The 19,719-nt window shown below is 40.9% G+C and overlaps 1 protein-coding gene across 1 annotated transcript in view; it reads left to right on the forward strand.

The window, feature by feature from the left end:
• The window catches only part of neb (nebulin), a 69,081-nt gene that overhangs the window by 26,234 nt on the left and 23,128 nt on the right, over window positions 1–19,719 (forward strand). Inside the window, exons 44-102 of the mRNA XM_080291026.1 lie at window positions 35–142; window positions 242–553; window positions 691–894; window positions 1,028–1,132; window positions 1,228–1,335; window positions 1,534–1,845; window positions 1,962–2,165; window positions 2,310–2,414; window positions 2,613–2,720; window positions 2,802–3,113; window positions 3,218–3,421; window positions 3,555–3,659; window positions 3,755–3,862; window positions 4,056–4,367; window positions 4,463–4,666; window positions 4,765–4,869; window positions 5,183–5,290; window positions 5,395–5,706; window positions 5,800–6,003; window positions 6,104–6,208; window positions 6,528–6,635; window positions 6,727–7,038; window positions 7,141–7,344; window positions 7,517–7,621; window positions 7,757–7,864; window positions 7,983–8,294; window positions 8,505–8,708; window positions 8,844–8,948; window positions 9,063–9,170; window positions 9,272–9,583; window positions 9,877–9,981; window positions 10,070–10,168; window positions 10,298–10,399; window positions 10,515–10,622; window positions 10,722–11,033; window positions 11,131–11,235; window positions 11,340–11,444; window positions 11,531–11,635; window positions 11,760–11,867; window positions 11,973–12,083; window positions 14,972–15,169; window positions 15,406–15,510; window positions 15,615–15,719; window positions 15,811–15,915; window positions 16,024–16,131; window positions 16,222–16,335; window positions 16,509–16,706; window positions 17,033–17,137; window positions 17,262–17,366; window positions 17,491–17,598; window positions 17,719–17,826; window positions 17,922–18,029; window positions 18,156–18,260; window positions 18,352–18,456; window positions 18,541–18,639; window positions 18,737–18,841; window positions 18,975–19,079; window positions 19,177–19,281; window positions 19,487–19,591. Of these exons, the coding sequence (XP_080147152.1) occupies window positions 35–142; window positions 242–553; window positions 691–894; window positions 1,028–1,132; window positions 1,228–1,335; window positions 1,534–1,845; window positions 1,962–2,165; window positions 2,310–2,414; window positions 2,613–2,720; window positions 2,802–3,113; window positions 3,218–3,421; window positions 3,555–3,659; window positions 3,755–3,862; window positions 4,056–4,367; window positions 4,463–4,666; window positions 4,765–4,869; window positions 5,183–5,290; window positions 5,395–5,706; window positions 5,800–6,003; window positions 6,104–6,208; window positions 6,528–6,635; window positions 6,727–7,038; window positions 7,141–7,344; window positions 7,517–7,621; window positions 7,757–7,864; window positions 7,983–8,294; window positions 8,505–8,708; window positions 8,844–8,948; window positions 9,063–9,170; window positions 9,272–9,583; window positions 9,877–9,981; window positions 10,070–10,168; window positions 10,298–10,399; window positions 10,515–10,622; window positions 10,722–11,033; window positions 11,131–11,235; window positions 11,340–11,444; window positions 11,531–11,635; window positions 11,760–11,867; window positions 11,973–12,083; window positions 14,972–15,169; window positions 15,406–15,510; window positions 15,615–15,719; window positions 15,811–15,915; window positions 16,024–16,131; window positions 16,222–16,335; window positions 16,509–16,706; window positions 17,033–17,137; window positions 17,262–17,366; window positions 17,491–17,598; window positions 17,719–17,826; window positions 17,922–18,029; window positions 18,156–18,260; window positions 18,352–18,456; window positions 18,541–18,639; window positions 18,737–18,841; window positions 18,975–19,079; window positions 19,177–19,281; window positions 19,487–19,591 (8,979 nt within the window). The remainder of the gene's footprint in view (window positions 1–34; window positions 143–241; window positions 554–690; window positions 895–1,027; window positions 1,133–1,227; window positions 1,336–1,533; window positions 1,846–1,961; window positions 2,166–2,309; window positions 2,415–2,612; window positions 2,721–2,801; window positions 3,114–3,217; window positions 3,422–3,554; window positions 3,660–3,754; window positions 3,863–4,055; window positions 4,368–4,462; window positions 4,667–4,764; window positions 4,870–5,182; window positions 5,291–5,394; window positions 5,707–5,799; window positions 6,004–6,103; window positions 6,209–6,527; window positions 6,636–6,726; window positions 7,039–7,140; window positions 7,345–7,516; window positions 7,622–7,756; window positions 7,865–7,982; window positions 8,295–8,504; window positions 8,709–8,843; window positions 8,949–9,062; window positions 9,171–9,271; window positions 9,584–9,876; window positions 9,982–10,069; window positions 10,169–10,297; window positions 10,400–10,514; window positions 10,623–10,721; window positions 11,034–11,130; window positions 11,236–11,339; window positions 11,445–11,530; window positions 11,636–11,759; window positions 11,868–11,972; window positions 12,084–14,971; window positions 15,170–15,405; window positions 15,511–15,614; window positions 15,720–15,810; window positions 15,916–16,023; window positions 16,132–16,221; window positions 16,336–16,508; window positions 16,707–17,032; window positions 17,138–17,261; window positions 17,367–17,490; window positions 17,599–17,718; window positions 17,827–17,921; window positions 18,030–18,155; window positions 18,261–18,351; window positions 18,457–18,540; window positions 18,640–18,736; window positions 18,842–18,974; window positions 19,080–19,176; window positions 19,282–19,486; window positions 19,592–19,719) is intronic.

The following is a 19,719-nucleotide window of genomic DNA, read 5'->3' on the forward strand; positions in this document are numbered from 1 at the left end:
ATGGTTTCCTTGTTGACATTATTTCTTGCTATAGAAACTGTACAAGTTGGATCATGAACTATCCAAGAAGAAGGGCCATAATCTTCGTAGCGATGCCATTGCCGTCCAAGCTGCTAAAGCTTCCACTACAATTGCTAGTGATGTAAGTGTCAGTTTATATTCTCTTTGCTGTATTGCTTTATGTGAACATTTATTCTAATATGCTGTTTGGTGACTAAACGTCACACTATTGCTTTTTTAGTACAAGTACAAGACAGGATACCGTAAGCAAGTGGGTCACCACATCGGTGCTCGCAGCATCCAGGATGACCCTCTGCTCATGCTGGCTCTGAATTCAGCCAAGATTGCCAGTGATGCTCTGTACAAGAAGGACTTCAACAAGTCCAAGACCAAGTTCCACCTGCCAGTGGACATGATGGCCTTTGAACTGGCCAAGAAGAACCAGATTCAAGTCAACCATTTCAACTACATCACCCGACTGCACAACTGGACATGCCTGCCAGACTCCAATGATGTGGTCCAGGCCAGACATGCGTATAACATACAAAGTGATGTGAGTATATTTTAATAATTTATATTATGAAAATATTATTATATTGCAGGACTCGTGTTTTTTTACTATATATCGTTTTTGTTGTCCACCAGATTCAATCATTGCAAATCATTCTTGGTTTTTGTTTTTTCTTCCAGGCTGTGTACAAGGAGGATCTGAAGATGCTGCAGGGTATTGGTTGGGTGCCAATAGGTTCATTAGATGTTGAGAAGGTGAAGAAAGCTGGTGAGATCCTGAGTGAGAGAAAGTATCGTCAGCAACCGAGCAACTACAAGTTTAAAATATCCACTGAAGACATGCCCATAGCACTGGCTAAGGCCAATGCTCAGGTTATGAATAAGGTATGAAATCCCATTTAAAACCTCCATCAGCCATACTGGATGTTGTATGTAAATTAAGTTATTGTAAAATTCACACAGAGGTCACAATGTAAGTACTTTTTGTCTTTTTTTTTTTTCATTTTTGTTACTGCAGAAAGCATACATTGAAGCCTGGGAGAACGAGAAGACAAAGATCCATCTCATGCCCGATGCTATGGATGTCCTTCTGGCTAAAGCAAACAACGTTAACTACAGTGTGGTATGTAGGCATTTGTGGTGTAGAAAGACTCACATCACTTATGAATTTTAAATGTATATAACTTCCATCTGTTGGATCATTGTGTTTCCTTACAGAAAAAGTACAAGCAGGCATATGAAGACTCCAAGAAGAAGGGCTATGATCTGCGCAATGATGCCATTTCCGTCATTGCGGCGAGAGCTTCCAGGGACATTGCCAGTGATGTGTGTCTTTAATCTGAATTATTTACATAAAAAAATATACTAATTGTATCATAATAATAGTGCAAATATATTAGTTTTGATATTGATTTATAGGGCTTATTAATGCATACATGAATTTTTTTAAATAATAAAACCCATTGTACAGCATGTATAAAACTGTTTAAAGGCAGTGATGATATTATTTTATTTTTCATCCAGTACAAGTACAAGACAGGATACCGTAAACAGGTCGGTCACCACATCGGTGCTCGCAGCATCCAGGACGACCCTCTGCTCATGCTGGCTCTGAACTCAGCCAAGATTGCCAGCGATGCTCTGTACAAGAAGGACTTCAACAAGTCCAAGACCAGGTTCCACCTGCCAGTGGACATGCTCAATCTGGAACTGGCCAAGAAATGCCAGATCCAAGTCAATGACTTCAACTACAGAACTCACCTGCACCAGTGGACGTGCCTGCCAGACTCCAATGATGTGGTCCAGGCCAGACATGCATATGACCTGCAGAGTGATGTGTGTATATATTTATAATTTATATATATATACAGTTTCTATATTCTATATTTCTACATATAGTTTTTTGTATATCTGCCAACTTTTGCCACAACACTTTCTTTCTTTTTTTCTAGGCTGTGTACAAGGAGGATCTGAAGATTTTGCAGGGTATTGGTTGGGTGCCAATAGGTTCATTAGATGTTGAGAAGGTGAAGAAAGCTGGTGAGATCCTGAGTGAGAGAAAGTATCGTCAGCACCCGAGCAAATATGGTTTTAAAATATCCACTGAAGACATGCCCATAGCACTGGCTAAGGCCAATGCTCAGGTTATGAACAAGGTAAAAATTCAATAACACTCAAAATGCAGCAAAGTATAACTAATACAGAATGACTCTGGTGAAGTACTAATGCTGACATGGTAAAGAAATGATTCTGTGCACAGCTTCATGGTTGATAGTGTTTACATTTTTCCATGATTACAGAGAGCATACATTGAAGCCTGGGAGAACGTGAAGACAAAGATCCATGTCATGCCTGATGCTATGGATGTCCTTCTGGCTAAAGCAAACAATGTTAACTACAGTGTGGTATGTAGGAAATTAAAACGTTTTACTGTTTAAGCAATTTAAACATTTGTTTTGAATAATTAATTCAGATCATTGAATTTATTGCATTAATATCTTGATAAGATGTCAAGGCAGGTATTTAAGTATTCATGATTCTGAACACTATTATTTTTTGTTTTTATTACATGTTTAAAATCTGTTTTTTGTGATCATGAACAGAAAAAGTACAAGCAGGCATATGAAGATTCCAAGAAGAAGGGCTACGATATGCGAAATGACGCCATATCCATCATTGCAGCCAGAGCTTCCAGGGACATTGCCAGTGATGTAAGCTCACTGGATCTGAACAATGATAAACTTTTATATTTAAATATCAGACCCCGCTAACTCCAATCATTATTTTCACAGTACAAGTACAAGACAGGATACCGTAAACAGGTCGGTCACCACATCGGTGCTCGCAGCATCCAGGACGACCCTCTGCTCATGCTGGCTCTGAACTCAGCCAAGATTGCCAGTGATGTTCTGTACAAGAAGGACTTCAACAAGTCCAAGACCAGGTTCCACCTGCCAGTGGACATGCTCAATCTGGAACTGGCCAAGAAATGCCAGATCCAAGTCAACGACTTCAACTACAGAACTCACCTGCACCAGTGGACGTGCCTGCCAGACTCCAATGATGTGGTCCAGGCCAGACATGCATATGACCTGCAGAGTGATGTGAGTCTTTGAATTTCAGTGGTGTAAAATAATCATGTTAATTAATAAATATATTTTCCAGTTTTAGAATATTTTTAATCATAATAAATCCTTTTTTCCTCAAGGCTGTGTACAAGGAGGATCTGAAGATTTTGCAGGGTATTGGTTGGGTGCCAATAGGTTCATTAGATGTTGAGAAGGTGAAGAAAGCTGGTGAGATCCTGAATGAGAGAAAGTATCGTCAGCACCCGAGCAACTACAAGTTTAAAATATCCACTGAAGACATGCCCATAGCACTGGCTAAGGCCAATGCTCAGGTTATGAACAAGGTATGAAATCCCATTTGAAATCTACGTCAGCCATACTGGATGTTGTATTTAAATTAAGTTATTATAAAATGTATATATACATTTACAAGTAGTAATGTAAACAGTTGCTCATTATCTGTTTTTGTTACTGCAGAAAGCATACATTGAAGCTTGGGAGAACGAGAAGACAAAGATCCATCTCATGCCCGATGCTATGGATGTCCTTCTGGCCAAAGCAAACAACGTTAACTACAGTGTGGTATGTAGGCATTTGTGGTGTAGAAAGACTCACATCACTTATGAATTTTAAATGTATATAACTTCCATCTGTTGGATCATTGTGTTTCCTTACAGAAAAAGTACAAGCAGGCATATGAAGACTCCAAGAAGAAGGGCTATGATCTGCGCAATGATGCCATTTCCGTCATTGCGGCGAGAGCTTCCAGGGACATTGCCAGTGATGTGTGTCTTTAATCTGAATTATTTACATAAGAATAAATAATAGTGCGATATAGGTATAATAGATTTGATACGGCACTGTAAAGGGCTTGGTAATATGTAAATGTATAAGAAAATAATAATCAATAAAATTCATCATACACAATGTATAAAACTGTTCAAAGACATTGATGATAATATTTTATTTTTCATCCAGTACAAGTACAAGACAGGATACCGTAAGCAGGTCGGTCACCACATCGGTGCTCGCAGCATCCAGGACGACCCCCTCGTCATGCTGGCTCTGAACTCAGCCAAGATTGCCAGCGATGCTCTGTACAAGAAGGACTTCAACAAGTCCAAGACCAAGTTCCACCTGCCAGTGGACATGCTCAATCTGGAACTGGCCAAGAAATGCCAGATCCAAGTCAACGACTTCAACTACAGAACTCACCTGCACAACTGGACGTGCCTGCCAGACTCCAATGATGTGGTCCAGGCCAGACATGCATATGACCTGCAGAGTGATGTAATAGTTGTTTTCATGATTCTTTTTATTGCTTTTTAATTCTGTGTTTGTGCTACTAAAAGTATATCACAAGGCTGTTCTGCCGTGTATGTCAGGCTGTCTACAAAGCTGACCTGAAGTGGCTCCAGGGCCTGGGTTGGGTCCCCATTGGCTCGCTTGATGTGGAGAAAGCAAAGAAGGCTGCAGAAGTTTTGAGTGAAAGGAAGTACCGCCAGCATCCCAGCAAAGTTCCATTTACCAGCCCAGTAGATGCCATGAATCTTGTGCTGGCAAAGAATAACGCCCTAACCATGAACAAGGTAGAATTCTTCATTAAAGACTTTCAAAGCCATTTCTATCTGGTTATCACTTTTGTCAGAATCATTAATTAACGCTGCATTATTTGTGTTTTTTCCAGCGCCTCTACACTGAAGCATGGGAGAAGGACAAGACCACGCTGCACATTAAACCTGACACTCCTGAGATCGTCCTCTCACAACAAAATGCAATAACCATGAGCAAAGTTAGTATCATTTCAGAGCATGATTTATTATGTCAACAAGAATACTTTCAAAATATTTTCAATATTTATAATAATTTCAAAAAAATGGAAAATACCTGTTAGGAGTTAAGTGTACTCATTAAGACATTAAGCTTCATTCAGAATGCTTTGGCTTGAGTTACTAGCACACTGATATTCTTACAGTAGACTTGGCGAATATGATCCCTTAAGCAAACCTTATCACTTTATAATTAGGTGCCAAAACTAGAACATTGAAAGTTAAAGTAAAGGTTGAAGTTTAGTTAAAAAAATGTGCATATGTCTTATTTTGCAGAAACTATACAGACAAGGATATGAAGAAACTATCAAGAAAGGCTATTTCCTCCCTGTGGATGCAATCTCTGTAAAGGCTGCTAAGGCCTCCAGGGAAATCATCAGTGACGTAAGTGGTCATACTGTACCAAGTGTCTGTTTACTGACACTTTAACATAATTTAAGCATCGTTCTACTTGTAACATAAATTTTTTTTCGGCTAATTTTATCCAGTACAAGTACAAGACAGGATACCGTAAGCAAGTTGGTCACCACATCGGCGCTCGCAGCATCCACGACGACCCCCTTGTCATGCTGGCTCTGAACTCAGCCAAGATTGCCAGTGATGCTCTGTACAAGAAGGACTTCAACAAGTCCAAGACCAAGTTCAACCTGCCAGTGGACATGCTCAATCTGGAACTGGCCAAGAAATGCCAGATCCAAGTCAACGACTTCAACTACAGAACTCACCTGCACCAGTGGACGTGCCTGCCAGACTCCAATGATGTGGTTCAGGCCAGAAAGGCCTACGATCTCCAGAGTGACGTAAGTCCTTTTGCGGGATACTCAGTGAACCATGCTGCTGATTTTGTCACTATTCTTGTGTTCTGATGTTCGAATTCATGTATACTTTTCTAGGCTGTATACAAAGCTGACTTGGATGAGGTTGTTGGTGTTGGATGGATCCCCATTGGATCACTGGACGTGCTGAAGGCCAAGAACGCTGCAAAAATCCTCAGCGACCGCCTCTATAAGCAGAGACCTGACACACTGAAATATAAGACAGACATGACCTCCATGCCTTTAGTCTTAGCCAAAACAAATGCTGATATCATGAACAAGGTAAAGTGTATTATGTTTGTAATTCCATTGATTTGCCTTCTGTTAAGTCCTCTTGTTTGCACTTTCTGTTTCATTCTGTCTTTTGTGTTTCCCACCACAGAGAACCTACGTTGCTGCTTGGGATGCTGAAAAGATTAAGGTCCATGTGCCCCCTGACACCCCTGAGCTGTTGCTTGCCAAAGCTAATGCTTACAACATCAGCCAGGTACTTTTTGTCTGCACAAATGATTAGGACAATAAAATCCAAGTAGATAAAATTGATTTTTTTAGGGGTTTTTTTTCTTCATGTGCAGATAAAAATATTCTCCTATGTCTCAATTTGTATTTTTGCATTTGAAATGATTCAATGATTATTATCAAATATAAATATGTGATTCTTGAAAAGTTTATAAAAAAAAAAACAAGAGTGGCATATTGAAGGGAATAGTAGTTTGTCCTCTGTGTACTTGCTAACATATGACTGGCTAAAATTAGCTTGAGAATTCCCAGATTAAATGTAACTATTTATTTTCTCTTTCCTTCAGAAAATATACAAGGAAGCCGTTGAGGATATTTTCAGAAAGGGCTATGACCTCAAGCCCGATGCTGTCTCTGTCGTTGCTGCCAAACATGGAAGAGAAATCATCAGCGATGTAGGTGACATTGTTTTTCCTTCTCTGTTATTGACTTTATTTGCTTAAATTTATTGTCTTAACTTTGATTTCCTTCCTGCTCGCCACACAGTATAAGTACAAGACGGGATACCGAAAACAGGTCGGTCACCACATTGGGGCTCTCAGTGTCCAGGACGACCCTCTAATTGTGTTGGCTTTGAATTCGGGCAAGATCGCCAGTGATGTTTTGTACAAGAAGGACTTCAACAAGTCCAAGACCAAGTTCCACCTGCCAGTGGACATGCTCAATCTGGAACTGGCCAAGAAATGCCAGATCCAAGTCAACGACTTCAACTACAGAACTCACCTGCACAACTGGACGTGCCTGCCAGACTCCAATGATGTGGTTCAGGCCAGAAAGGCTTATGACCTGCAGAGTGATGTGAGCACTTATCACTTTTTGCTGAATATTAGCTCCAGTCTCTGTCTTCTGTGGCTTATCTGTAGCTGTGACCTGTGGTTCTTCTTCTCCTTCGGCTTGCAGGCTGTGTATAAGGCTGACATGGAATGGATCAAGGGAATGGGATGGGTGCCAATTGGTTCAATTGATGTGGAGAAAGCCAAGAAAGCGGCAGAGATTCTGAGTGAGAGAAAGTATCGTCAGCATCCCAGCAACTTCAAGTTCACTGCTAATACAGCTGACATGCCATATGCCCTTGCTCAGGCCAATGCCCAGGTTATGGACAAGGTACAGATAGCACATCTTATCCATTATTGTTCTGTGGGAGCCAGGTCTTTAAAAGTAGTGCATCAAAAGTATATGAGGTTCTTTTTGTGTCACACCAATGACACTAACTTTTTATTTTGTAGGGCTTTGAGTCATTTTATGTATACTGAGTATATTAATCTGCTTTTTACAGAAAGCCTACATTGCTGCCTGGGAGAATGATAAGACCAACATTCATGTAATGCCTGACACCCCAGAGATCATCTTGGCCCAGCAGAATAAACTCAACACCAGTCTGGTAATACAGTCTCTTCTTGCATAGGTTTTACAACATGTTAGCATGGTACAAATGATTATGTTTTCATAGGTACTGCTCTTTGTATTACAGTGTATAGAACATGAGACCCTAAAAGCATTATTCTTTTATCTCCAGAAATTTTATCGTGAAGGCTATATGGAAATGATCAACAAAGGCTACTACCTTCCCAAGGATGCAATCTCTGTTATATCAGCCAAGGCTTCCAGAAACATCATCAGTGATGTAAGTTTATGTTTCCCACTTGCTCCAGTTTGTCTTTTTGTTGCTTCACCACAGTAAATGTAGGGTTATTTTTGAATTTATTTTGAAACTGATGCATTATTTCTATCCATATTTCCAGTACAAATACAAGGCTGGTTTCCGCAAGCAGTGTGGCCATCACATCGGTGCTCTCAGTGTGAAAGATGATCCACTAATTATGCTGGCCGCTAATGCAGGGAAGATTGCCAGCGACAATGTCTATAAGAAAGACTTTAACAAGACCAAGACCAAGTTCCACCTCCCAGTAGATATGCTGACAATTGAACTGGCCAAGAAATGCCAGATCCAAGTCAACGACTTCAACTACAGAACTTACCTGCACCAGTGGACGTGCCTGCCAGACTCCAATGATGTTGTGCAGGCTAGAAAAGTCTATGATTTGCAGAGTGATGTAAGTACATGCTATTGTTGTAGAAAGCACTTTTTGGATTTTAATCGATTGTTCAATTATTTTCAGAACATTTAAGCCTCTATCTGTCTCTAACTGATTAAATAGACCTTTTTACATCCATTTTGAGTCATCCCACAGTTTGTCAAATTCAAACCATACATGAACAAATTCTGTATTTAATTAGGTTCAAACTGATTTTTGTGTTTGTAGGCTGTGTACAAAGCTGATCTGGAGTGGCTCAGGGGATGCGGCTGGTCACCTCAGGACTGTATAGATGTCGTCAAAGTGAAGCATGCCCAGACTGTCTTAAATGAAAGGCTCTACCGCCAACACCCAAGTACGGTCAAGTTCACCAGTGTCGTTGACCTCCCAGCTATTGTCTTGTCCAAGCAAAATGCTGAAAACCTCAGCGATGTGAGTAACATCTTTCTGTAGTTTCTTGGATTTTTTTTTTAAATTGTGAAACCCAAATATTTGATAAAAATATCTATTCAAGTGGATAAGATGAAGCAGTTAATGTTCTTCTTTTTTTTTTTTTATCTCTGACAGAGGAAATATAGGGAAGTCTGGGATAAAGACAAGCTCACCATTCATGTGCCACCCGACACCCCCACCTTTGAACTCGCCAAGGCCAACGCTGTTAATATCAGCAATGTACGTTTGTGTTTACTTTACCAGTGTTTACTTTTTAACTTGTCTGTGCAGACGCACAATTTTTGTTGATTTATTTGTTGATTTTTTTAAAACTTTATTTCTTGTTCTGTGCAGAAATTGTACACAAAGGCATGGGATGACCAGAAAGCAGGAGCCTACCATATCAAGGAGGATGCTATCTCTGTGCTAAAGGCTAAAGCTTCCAGAGATATTATCAGTGATGTAAGTTAAAAAAACAAAACAAAATTAACATTAAGAAATGATCTACTTGCTGACTACGTCTAGTCCTACTTGCATTAACCTTTAATTTCTGCTCCCTTTAGTACAAGTACAAGACGGGATACCGAAAACAGGTCGGTCACCACATTGGGGCTCTCAGTGTCCAGGACGACCCTCTAATCGTGCTGGCTCTGAACTCAGGCAAGATCGCCAGTGATGTTTTGTACAAGAAGGACTTCAACAAGTCCAAGACCAAGTTCCACCTGCCAGTGGACATGCTCAATCTGGAACTGGCCAAGAAATGCCAGATCCAAGTCAACGACTTCAACTACAGAACTCACCTGCACCAGTGGACGTGCCTGCCAGACTCCAATGATGTGGTTCAGGCCAGAAAGGCCTACGATCTCCAGAGTGATGTAAGTTTATAGTTGCACATGTGGGTAGTATTCTACCAATCAATAGTGTCAGTGTAGTCAGAAAGTAGAGAACAGATCATAAACATTTATTAAATGTAAATCCTTTTACTCGTTTTACTCATTCGGCAGCCAAATACACTTTTTACTGTTTTTACAGTGGATAAAATACATTACAGTTTTTCCTCTAATACTATTGTTTTCACTCTTCAGTCCAGTTCATCCAGTAACAATGTTTCAACTTTTGTCCTATAGTGTACAGTTGCATAAATTATCTGCCTGCTTTCTTTTCTCAGGCTGTTTACAAAGCTGATATGGAGTGGATACGTGGATGTGGATGGATGCCACATGAGTCCGTAGAGGTGTTGAAGGTGAAGCATGCGCAGAAGATCCTGGCTGATGTAAGTTTGTACCTCACTAAGACTTAAAAACAAATAAAAAGTATGTGTATGCACACTGAATAGTTTCTTCCATTTCTTTCTTGTATAGAGAGGCTATCGGATCAAGTTGGATAAACAGCAATTCATGGTTCCAGCTGACAGAATTGACTTAGTCCGTGCCAGGAATGCTGCTGAAGTCCTGAATGAGGTGGGGATGATTGCCTGTCATCAAAATGCTGCTTGGTTTTGACTTTTTGTTCTTAATGTGAACCGTGTGGCAAAATAGTGCTAGTGGCAAATTCCAGGTAGCTGAATTTTGATCTCCCACGTTGCTCAGGCTAAATATCGTGAGGCCTGGCACCAGGACAAGACCAAGTACTCATTGGTGGACACACCATCTCTTGCCACAGCCAGAGAAGTGGCGAAGAATGTTCACCCGGTAAGACTGATGGCATATATGATGCATTTTCTGCATATTTTAACTCAGCAAATTTCAGCCTTGTGCAGTTCCTGCTTTATTATTAGCAAAATAAGTGATACATTATCTTTTGTAGAAACTGTACACCAAAGAATGGGATAAGGTCAAAGCTACAGGATACTTCATGCCTCCAGATGCTGTACCAATCAAGCAGTGCATCCAGACAACTAAAGTGCAAAGCAAAGTAAGTAGTAGGATAAAATTTAATCAGGTTTGATTTAACTGACAACTTAATAATGTGGTAAAAATAAGTTCTTTCTTTTTTTTTTTGCCTGTCTTGTAGCATAAATACCTGGAGGGATACCGTAAGCAGGTCGGTCACCACATTGGTGCTCTCAGCGTCCAAGACGACCCTCTGCTCATGCTGGCTCTGAACTCAGCCAAGATCGCCAGCGATGCTCTGTACAAGAAGGACTTCAACAAGTCCAAGACCAAGTTCAACCTGCCAGTGGACATGCTGCAGTTTGAACTGGCTAAGAAATGTCAGATCCAAGTCAACGACGACAACTACAGAACTCGCCTGCACCAGTGGACGTGCATGCCAGACTCCAACGATGTTATCCAGGCTCGCAAAGCCTATGATCTGCAAAGCGATGTAAAGCACATTTGTAACTATTAATCATATTGACATAATAATCTGACAGAAACGTCTGTCTTGACTTCCTAACATGCATCTTGCTTTCGATCTCTAGCACGTCTATAAGTCAGATCTGGAATGGCTCCGAGGCTGTGGCTGGGTAGCAGCTGACTCTGTTGAACATGTGAAGGTCAAGAAGGCCCAGGAGATTCTCAATGATGTATGTTTACTGCATTACATGACATTCAGCCTCTTTTTCAGTTGGTTTTTTTAATCACATGTTGTGTCATTGTGTCTTGCCTCACTGCTCTGTTTTATTTACAGAGACTTTACAAGAAGACTGCCCAAGAAGGTTTTGGAAGATTCACCCTGGTTGTGGACCGGCCAGAGATAGTTTTGGCAAAGATTAATGCTGCCAACCTGAGTGATGTATGCAAAATCTAATATTTAAAATGACTCTCGATCGGAAAACCGGTGAGCAATGATCTGAAAAAAAGTTATTTTTTCTCTAATAGTTGAAGTACAAAGAGACTTTCAATGCAGAAAAGGGTCATTATATTGGCTCAGATGATACTCCTCAACTGGCCCATAGCAGGGAGGTGGCTAAGATCATCAGTGAGGTAACGTAAAAATAATAATCAAATCCTTTCTAGATTTCTAATTTATTTATTGTAAGTTCTGTGTTATATACATGTATTGTGCCAGGCTTTTCTTAAACTTTGCATATACCTTTTGTGGTTTTAGAAACTCTACAAATCAAACTGGGACGAGTCGAAGGCTTCAAGCTACCAGCTGAACCATGAATACATCCCACTGGTCATCTCCAAGAAGAGCAGGGACATTGCTAGTGATGTGAGTGTCTTATATTTCTTTAGAACTGTGATAAAATTAAATCTAATAACATGATATATTTTATTCTTGCACTACTGCAATTTTTATCATTCTAAACACCATTAGGTCAAGTACAAGGATACCCACGAAAAGGCCAAAGGTCACTACATGGCTGGAACCCTGGTGGACTTCCCTGAAGTGATGCGCTGTGGACACCAGGAAAAGAACAAGGCACTGGTGAGATACTACAAAATATAGTACAGTATAAAAAACTACACCACTACACAATGCACTGAGAAATAAGAAACCATTAGTAACAACAGGCACTCAAAGAGGCAGCTCACTCTCTGGACAGTATTTACTGTTAAGGAAACAACCCCTCCTGGGTTTTAATTGCACCTTAGAACACATATGCATCAACACTACAATGAGCGGGTGGAGGGAGGTTTGGAGTCTTCTCCCACCCCCATTCTCTGCGGCCTGCTGGAGCGGGAGGGCTAGTAGGAGGAGTTGGCCGTCCGACTGCGGTCTGGGGTGTGGGGCCTCCCTGCTGCTGCGGAGTCGGGGTGGTCTGCCTCTCCCCACCGCAGGGAAAAGGGTAACACCACCTGGGTCTGGGTGCAATTCCCCCCTCCAGGGGCAAGGGTACCTAGACCCGGTTTGTAGAGTACGCTTGGGGAGTGTGATTGTGTGTACAGCGTCTCTTTATGTCTGTCTCCACGTTGGTTGAGTGTGGAGTGAGTGCATATGAGAGCATGAGGGTGGGAATGGATGTTTGTGTCTGTGTGTGCCTGTATGTCTGTGTCTATATGTCAGGTTGGGTATCAGACGCCACCTCTCTGGGGACACCTCAGGCCCTCCAAGGTTTGGAGGCCTATCTCCACCCACCACCACTTCCCCTGCCGGTGGCGGACTCCCTCAGGTGTCGGTGTGTTGGTGGTTCTTTGTGTCTGGGGGTGGGCGTCCGGGTACACACCGGCTCACTCCTTGGCGGCCGCTTGTCGGGGCCTGGGGCCTGGGGCTCGCTCGGGCCCCTTTGGAGGTGGGGTGCCCCCGGCCTCTCGGCCTAGGGCTCGGTCACTCAGGCGCAGCTGGGGGCCGGCGGAGCTCACGGGCGCGTCACTGCAACTCCCCCTGACTTCTGCTCCGCGGCTGCTGGGCGAGCCCTCATCTGGGACTCTCCTCAGCTCTTACTGGGACAGTGGCGCGGCTGCCCCTCTGTTGGTCTTCCATGGTCTCTTGTGTTCTGGGGGCCTCTGGATGTCTGGAGTTTTGATCTCCTCCATACCCGCTTCACACCCTGGAGGACGGGGCTGTGGCCCCCCCACACTCCCTAGCAGATCATTACATGGAGAAACCTTTGGAATGCAAGCATGCTGATCCACACAGGTATGCACACATGGGTATTCACAGACGCGGACTAAAGCTTTCTTGGCTGCTGCCTCAAAGCACACTGTGCGCTGTCTATCTTGCGTGCTGCACAATATCGTTTATTACTTAGTAAATACTGATATCTATGACTAGCTAGTTTATTGTGATGGTGCTTTGTTTTCTCTATTATTATGTTGCTCTTTGTTGTTTGCTGTCTCCTCTGTCCTATTTATTTAAAAAAAAAAAAAAAAAAAAAAAATGACAAAGGATGAACTGAAGCTCTGCCATCACGTAATGTCGCATACTGCTGTTTCTGATGTCATTTAGAAAAAAAAAAAAAAAAAAAAAAAAAAGGAAACAATGTTGTGTTTTGTATCTAATAATTTGGTTTTCTTTGTTGTTTTTAAATATACTATGAGAACTTTGTAGTGCAGTAAAATACAAATAAAGGGAGCATGACAGATGTTGATGTTTTGACTGTATAAACATTATGTAGGAACAATATGAAGTTATTATATAATACTATGATACTCAAAGTACTATATAATACATATTATATCATTAAAAGATATAACACATTTTGGGGCCCACCTGCAAGAAAGGCAGATGTGAAATGTAAAAGTGAGGTCAGAGCTCAAATGTGACGTGATAACTGGATACAAATTTTAATGTAATATTCAGAATCCAGATACAACAGTATAATTTCCTAAATGTTGACAATACAAACAAAGGCAGCAGAATTTTTATGCAAAGTTTTAAAATAAAAGAGCTTCTACAAAAATACATGAAAACTTGATGATTTTTAAGTTGTTTTTTCTCTTGTTATTTCAATTATATTTGCATGTCCGAAATAAAATTCTATCTATCTATCTATCTGTCTATCTGTCTATCTGTCTATCTGTCTATCTGTCTGTCTGTCTGTCTGTCTGTCTGTCTGTCTGTCTGTCTGTCTGTCTGTCTGTCTGTCTGTCTGTCTGTCACAAGTTGTGCTATATGTCTGAAACATAACCTCCTCAGCAGAGGTAATAAAACACATTAGACAGAAGGATAGCAGCAAGACTGAAAGGGAAGGTTTACAAGACAGCAGTGAGGCCTGCTGTGATATAGGATTTGGAGAATGGTGACGCTGATGGATAGATGGAAAAAAAATGAGTATATTAGAAGAACAGCTCTAGTCGAGTAGTTTGGTGTCGAATTAGAGAGGCAAGGCTGAGATGGTTTGGCTACGTGCCGATAAGGGACAGTACATATGATGGAGCTGCCGAGCAGGAGGAAAAGAGGAAGACCTCAGAGGAGGTTCATGTTGTAGTGAGGGAGGACATGCAGTAAGTCGGTGTGACAGAGGAGGATACTGGGGACAAGGTAAGATGGAGTCAGATGATCCGCTGTGACGATACCTAAAGGGAGTAGCTGAAAGAAAAACATGGTGATTAATAAAATATGTTAGATGCCACTATATGTGTATTACAAGTATATAGAATCAATAAGTCTCAATGTATTAATTTTATTTTTGAGATCATAGACTGCATATAAGAATAGAGAAGGGGGCGGTTGTGTAAATTGGTAATTAATTATTATTGTTTCTAACTCATCCTAAGGTCAATAGATATGTATTCTGACCGTTTATTTGTTTATCAAAGTGTTTTAGTTACCCTTGTGGATTGAACTTATTTTTTAATACGTGTAAACTTTATTTCAAATTAATCTCTTTTGCATCGCTAATCAGTAAGTTTCTATCGTGTGTGTCTAAACAGAGGGTCTACCAGAAGGACTACAATCAAACCAAAACCAAAATCCACATCCCATCCGACATCATCGCTAACCAGGTAGCTAAGCGGTGCCAGGACATGCTGAGTGATGTCCTTTACCGCACCTACCTGCACCAGTGGACTTGCCACCCTGAACAGGAGGACGCCATCCGTGCCCGCAAGACCAACGAAATCCTCAGTGATGTAGGTCCTTCTTCTGTGCACGTCTGCCGCCTGGTTGTGCCTGATTGTTGTGCGAGATCCCGTACAAACTTGTATTACATGAAGTATTACATGAAGCATTATCTAGACATTATACAAAATCTTTTATCTTTGTATTTATATAAACGCCAGAAATGTTATTACACGTCCCACATTAATAGATGTTTCTATCTGCAAGCAAATATATAATGTTGTCCGGGTTTATTGTCATTTGATAGGTGTTCTATAAGGATGACCTGAACTGGATGAAGGGTATTGGTTGCTACGTTTGGGACACACCAGAGATTCTTCGTGCCAAGAAGTCCTATGACCTGCAAAGTGATGTGAGTAAAAACATGTGATTCCTGAATTGTGTGTGTGTTTATGGGGATTTGGATTTTTTCTATTTGTGTTTGATAATGTACTTATATAATATGCTCCCGTATAGCTTAAATACAGAGAGAACGCCAAGAAGGAGTTCAACAATTACTCCATTGTGACAGACACCCCGTCTTATGTGACTGCTGTCCTGGGCCACACCTGGGCCAGTGAGGTGAGTGAGCTGCACTTTTAAAAACTACAAAATTAGTGTTTCAGTTTTGAACTCATACTGAGTGGATTAATGAAACATTCATCACTGACAGCTCAACTACAGAGAGGCTTATCAAAAGGAGAAGCACATCTACACCACGGTTCTGGATACCCACGATTACGTCAGATGCCAAAACTTCAAATACATTTTCAGCAACGTAAGTGGAGATCCAGTAAAAATGTCTGTCCTCCTGTCACTGATAAGAAGTGATAGATATCTGTAAATGACATGTTTATGGTGACGTTCTGGCTTTTTCTATCAACAGAAAAACTACACTTCTACCTGGGACAAAATCAAAGCGAAGAGTTACCAGATTCCACATGACGCAAACGCCTTGCAGCACGCTAAACAGCAGAAGATTATTCTCAGCAATGTACGTTTCAATTTTTATTTCATATTATTGTTATGATGATGTTCAATTTCTGATCTTTACAAGGCAATATGAATCCTCTCTCCCGTTCAGGTGAAGTACAAGGAGGACTACGAGAAGTTCAAATCTCTCTACAGCCTGCCCAAGTCACTGGAGGACGATCCTGGAACTGCTCGTTGCGTCAAAGCTGGAAAACTCGTCCTAGATGTAAGCTCCATTTGTTTTGCCCTTACACCTTCCACATATTGACATTTCTCTTGATGAGCAATAGAGCGGCTGTGTTGTTTGATTAGCTCTATATTACAAAAACATGCATCCCTGTGTAGATTTTATTGTGCATATGACAACTGAAAGAACCATCTGTTTTTCCATCATTGCAGCGTCTGTACAAGGAGAACTATGAGAAAACCAAGGCCAAGAACCACATCCCCCCAGACATGTTGGATATCCTGTCTGCCCGTAGTACCCAGAATGCCGTCAGCGAGATCAACTACCGCAAGTATCTGCACCAGTGGATTTGCATGCCTGACATGCAGGTGTATGTGCAGGCACGCAAAGTCAATGAACAGCTCAGCGACGTAAGTAGCAGTCCTCAGCTTTGATATTCTGTGCTTGTTATTGCTTATTTTGTCAGCTCTATCATTCTCTGTGCTATGATCCTATATGTTTACATTTTATATTTTTTCTTATTTTATTTGTTTTTGTTTTTCATTTTTGTGAGAATATTGAAAATCAGTTAAACCACACTGAGTTTTTTTCTATTCCTTTTTTGTTTATTTCTTAAAAAATATGAAAGGTCAGGATGTTTTGTTGCCTTATTGTATGTAAAAGAAATCAAATAGCTACATTCTTGAATCCTATGCACTGAAACTAATTTCAGCCACAACATTTTACCTCTCCCCAGATCTTCTACAAGGATGATCTGAACTGGCTCAAAGGTATTGGTTGCTATGCCTGGGACACGCCAGAGATCCTCCGTGTCAAGAACGCTGATAATCTTCAGAGTGAGGTTAGCCCAAGCAACACACTCATTCTCCATCCTCTTCATTGTTTTAAGTTTCTAACTTTAGTTCATCTCCTTTATAAGGATTTTGTCCTAACAAATGATTGCTATGCTTCATTTTTGATTCTAGAACAAGTACAGAGCCAAAGGCAAAGATGCTTTCAAAGAATATTCAGTGGTGACGGAGACTCCAGTGTACGAGACCGCCAAGCAGAACGCTCAGAACCTGAGTGACGTAAGGGATTTTATTGTCTTAGATTCATGCTAGCTCAGTAGTTTGTTAACACTCTCTTTGTACATTACAAACGAAAAGAAGTAAGATCGCAAATCTCATCTTTTTTTTCCATTTGTTTTCCCAGCTGCACTACCGCTATGATTACAACGCCAATATCAAGGGCACCAACACCGCTCCTGCTGTTACCATTGAAACAGAAAGAGCCCGTCTGGCCAACTACATCCAGAGTGATGTAAGATAACGTTCCTTCATATTCAGTGTGATTGTTTAACAATTATTATCATATATTGCATAGTATCAATATTTAAAATTTTTAACAACATCTCTCATCATGTGTGTTGACTTCTCTTAGAACTGGTACAAAGAAGCTAACAAGAGCTTCATGCCAACCGGTTATTCACTGCCTCATGACACCCCCCTCATCAAGCAGGTCAAGTTGAACACTGTTGTCTCCAGCAATGTAAGTCAAACACACGCTTGGGCAGATCAGAACTTTTTTATTTTTACGGTAATTTGATGTCTCTGAATGACACACTTTTGTTTTTATCCTTGCAGGTGAAATACAAGGAGGCCTATGAGATGGTGAAGGCTAAAGGCTACACTCTTCACCCAGAGGGTGTCAACTTTGTCACTGCAAGGAAGGCTAACAAGATCATCAATGAAGTAAGATGACACACAGCTGTTATACTTAAGCCAGACCCACTGTTGTAGATTAATGTTTCATTTCCTTGTGATGGATGTTAAATGCTGCATAAAACAGTGCTGTGCATGTGTTTCTTGCTCCTCCAGCGTCTGTATCGTGAGACTTACCACAAGCAAAAGGACAAGATCCACACAACCTATGACACTCCTGATATTAAACAAGTCAAGATGAACCAGGAGCACCTCAGTGACGTACGGGCACCCACAGATTACAACATTCATGTCCTTTTTTTTTAAAATTCATGCTGTAAGATGGACTTTTTTTGTTCCCTTCTTACCCTAGTTGTGCTACAAAGAGAAATACTACAACAGCAGAGGCCAGCTGATATCGTTGCCCATAACGCCTGAGCTCATGCACTACCACCACGTCAATGAGATCACCAGCGACGTATGTAAAGAATAAAATTAAAACAAAAGGTGGAGTTTGAAGATGTTTTTTAAAATAATTTTTTTAATTGTTTTGTGTTTTTAGCTGAAATACAAAGAGGACCTGATGTGGCTGAGAGGCATTGGCTGCTTCTTGTATAACACCCCAGAGATGGTCCGTGTCCGCGACGTCACCAAATTCAGGGTACGTCTTTTTGGATAGAATGGATTCCTATTTTTCCTTTCCAATGCATATTCAGGCATCTGCATCATTCATATAAACTATTTTTTCTCTCTTATAGGTGAGCTATCCAGTGGAGGCTAAGAAGAACCTTGCTAAATTCTCTGTGGTCCTGGACACGCCTGAGTATAAGCGTGTGACTGAGCTGAAGACGCACATGAGCAACGTGAGTTGGTTTCCTAAATGTGCTTCATCGTATTATAGCTTCATGTGATCTGCTTTCCAAACAAAAATGAGCTTGCAGTATATTCTAAAAAACAAAAGCCACACGTTTTGACATTCGCTCTGTTTCTTTCCAGCTGATCTACAAAGCTCAGAGCAAGGAGGACATGGCCAAAGTCACCACAACTGCAGACTCTGTGGACATTCGGAGAGTCAAGTGGGCCCAGCAGCTGGTTAACCAGGCAAGCTCAAATAAACAGCATGAATAACTGAATCTATTATATGTATGTGTGTGTCTTTCCTGATAATCTAATCAATATTTTTTCCCTTCTGCTACAGTACCAGTACGTAGATCTGGCTGCCAAACAAAGAGCTCATTTCACTCCAGAAATCAATACTCCAAATATGGGCCATGCTAGAAAAATGAAAGTGTTCTACAGTGATGTAAGTCTGATCCTTCGTTCTCATTTAATGCCGCTGTCACTGAAACCTCAACCTAAAATTGTTTGTATTTTATTTTGTTTACACTATTTACTGTAGCTGCTTTCTATATACTCTTATACTTTGCCAAAATAATTGAAATTACAGCAATTGCAGTCTCCTCTGAAGCCAATTTCTAAGGTGTTGTCTCAATCGTTTCTTCCCTTAGAACAAATACAAAGAACAGTATGAGAAGATGAAACACCGGTACACTGCCATTGCTGACACACCTCTCCTGATCCGTGCCAAGAAGTCCTACCTGCAGTCCAGTGATGTGAGTTTGCTCATTTAGGAAACTTGTGATTTAGTTTGAAACTGTTATGCATTCAGGAATTATAGGAGTCAGACTGTTTGTTAATAATTTTTCCACTGAAAACAGTCAAATTTAAGAGATTTCATTAA

The sequence above is a fragment of the Astatotilapia calliptera genome, chromosome 16 (assembly GCF_964374335.1).
Source record: "Astatotilapia calliptera chromosome 16, fAstCal68.1, whole genome shotgun sequence".
Classification (NCBI taxonomy): domain Eukaryota; kingdom Metazoa; phylum Chordata; class Actinopteri; order Cichliformes; family Cichlidae; genus Astatotilapia; species Astatotilapia calliptera.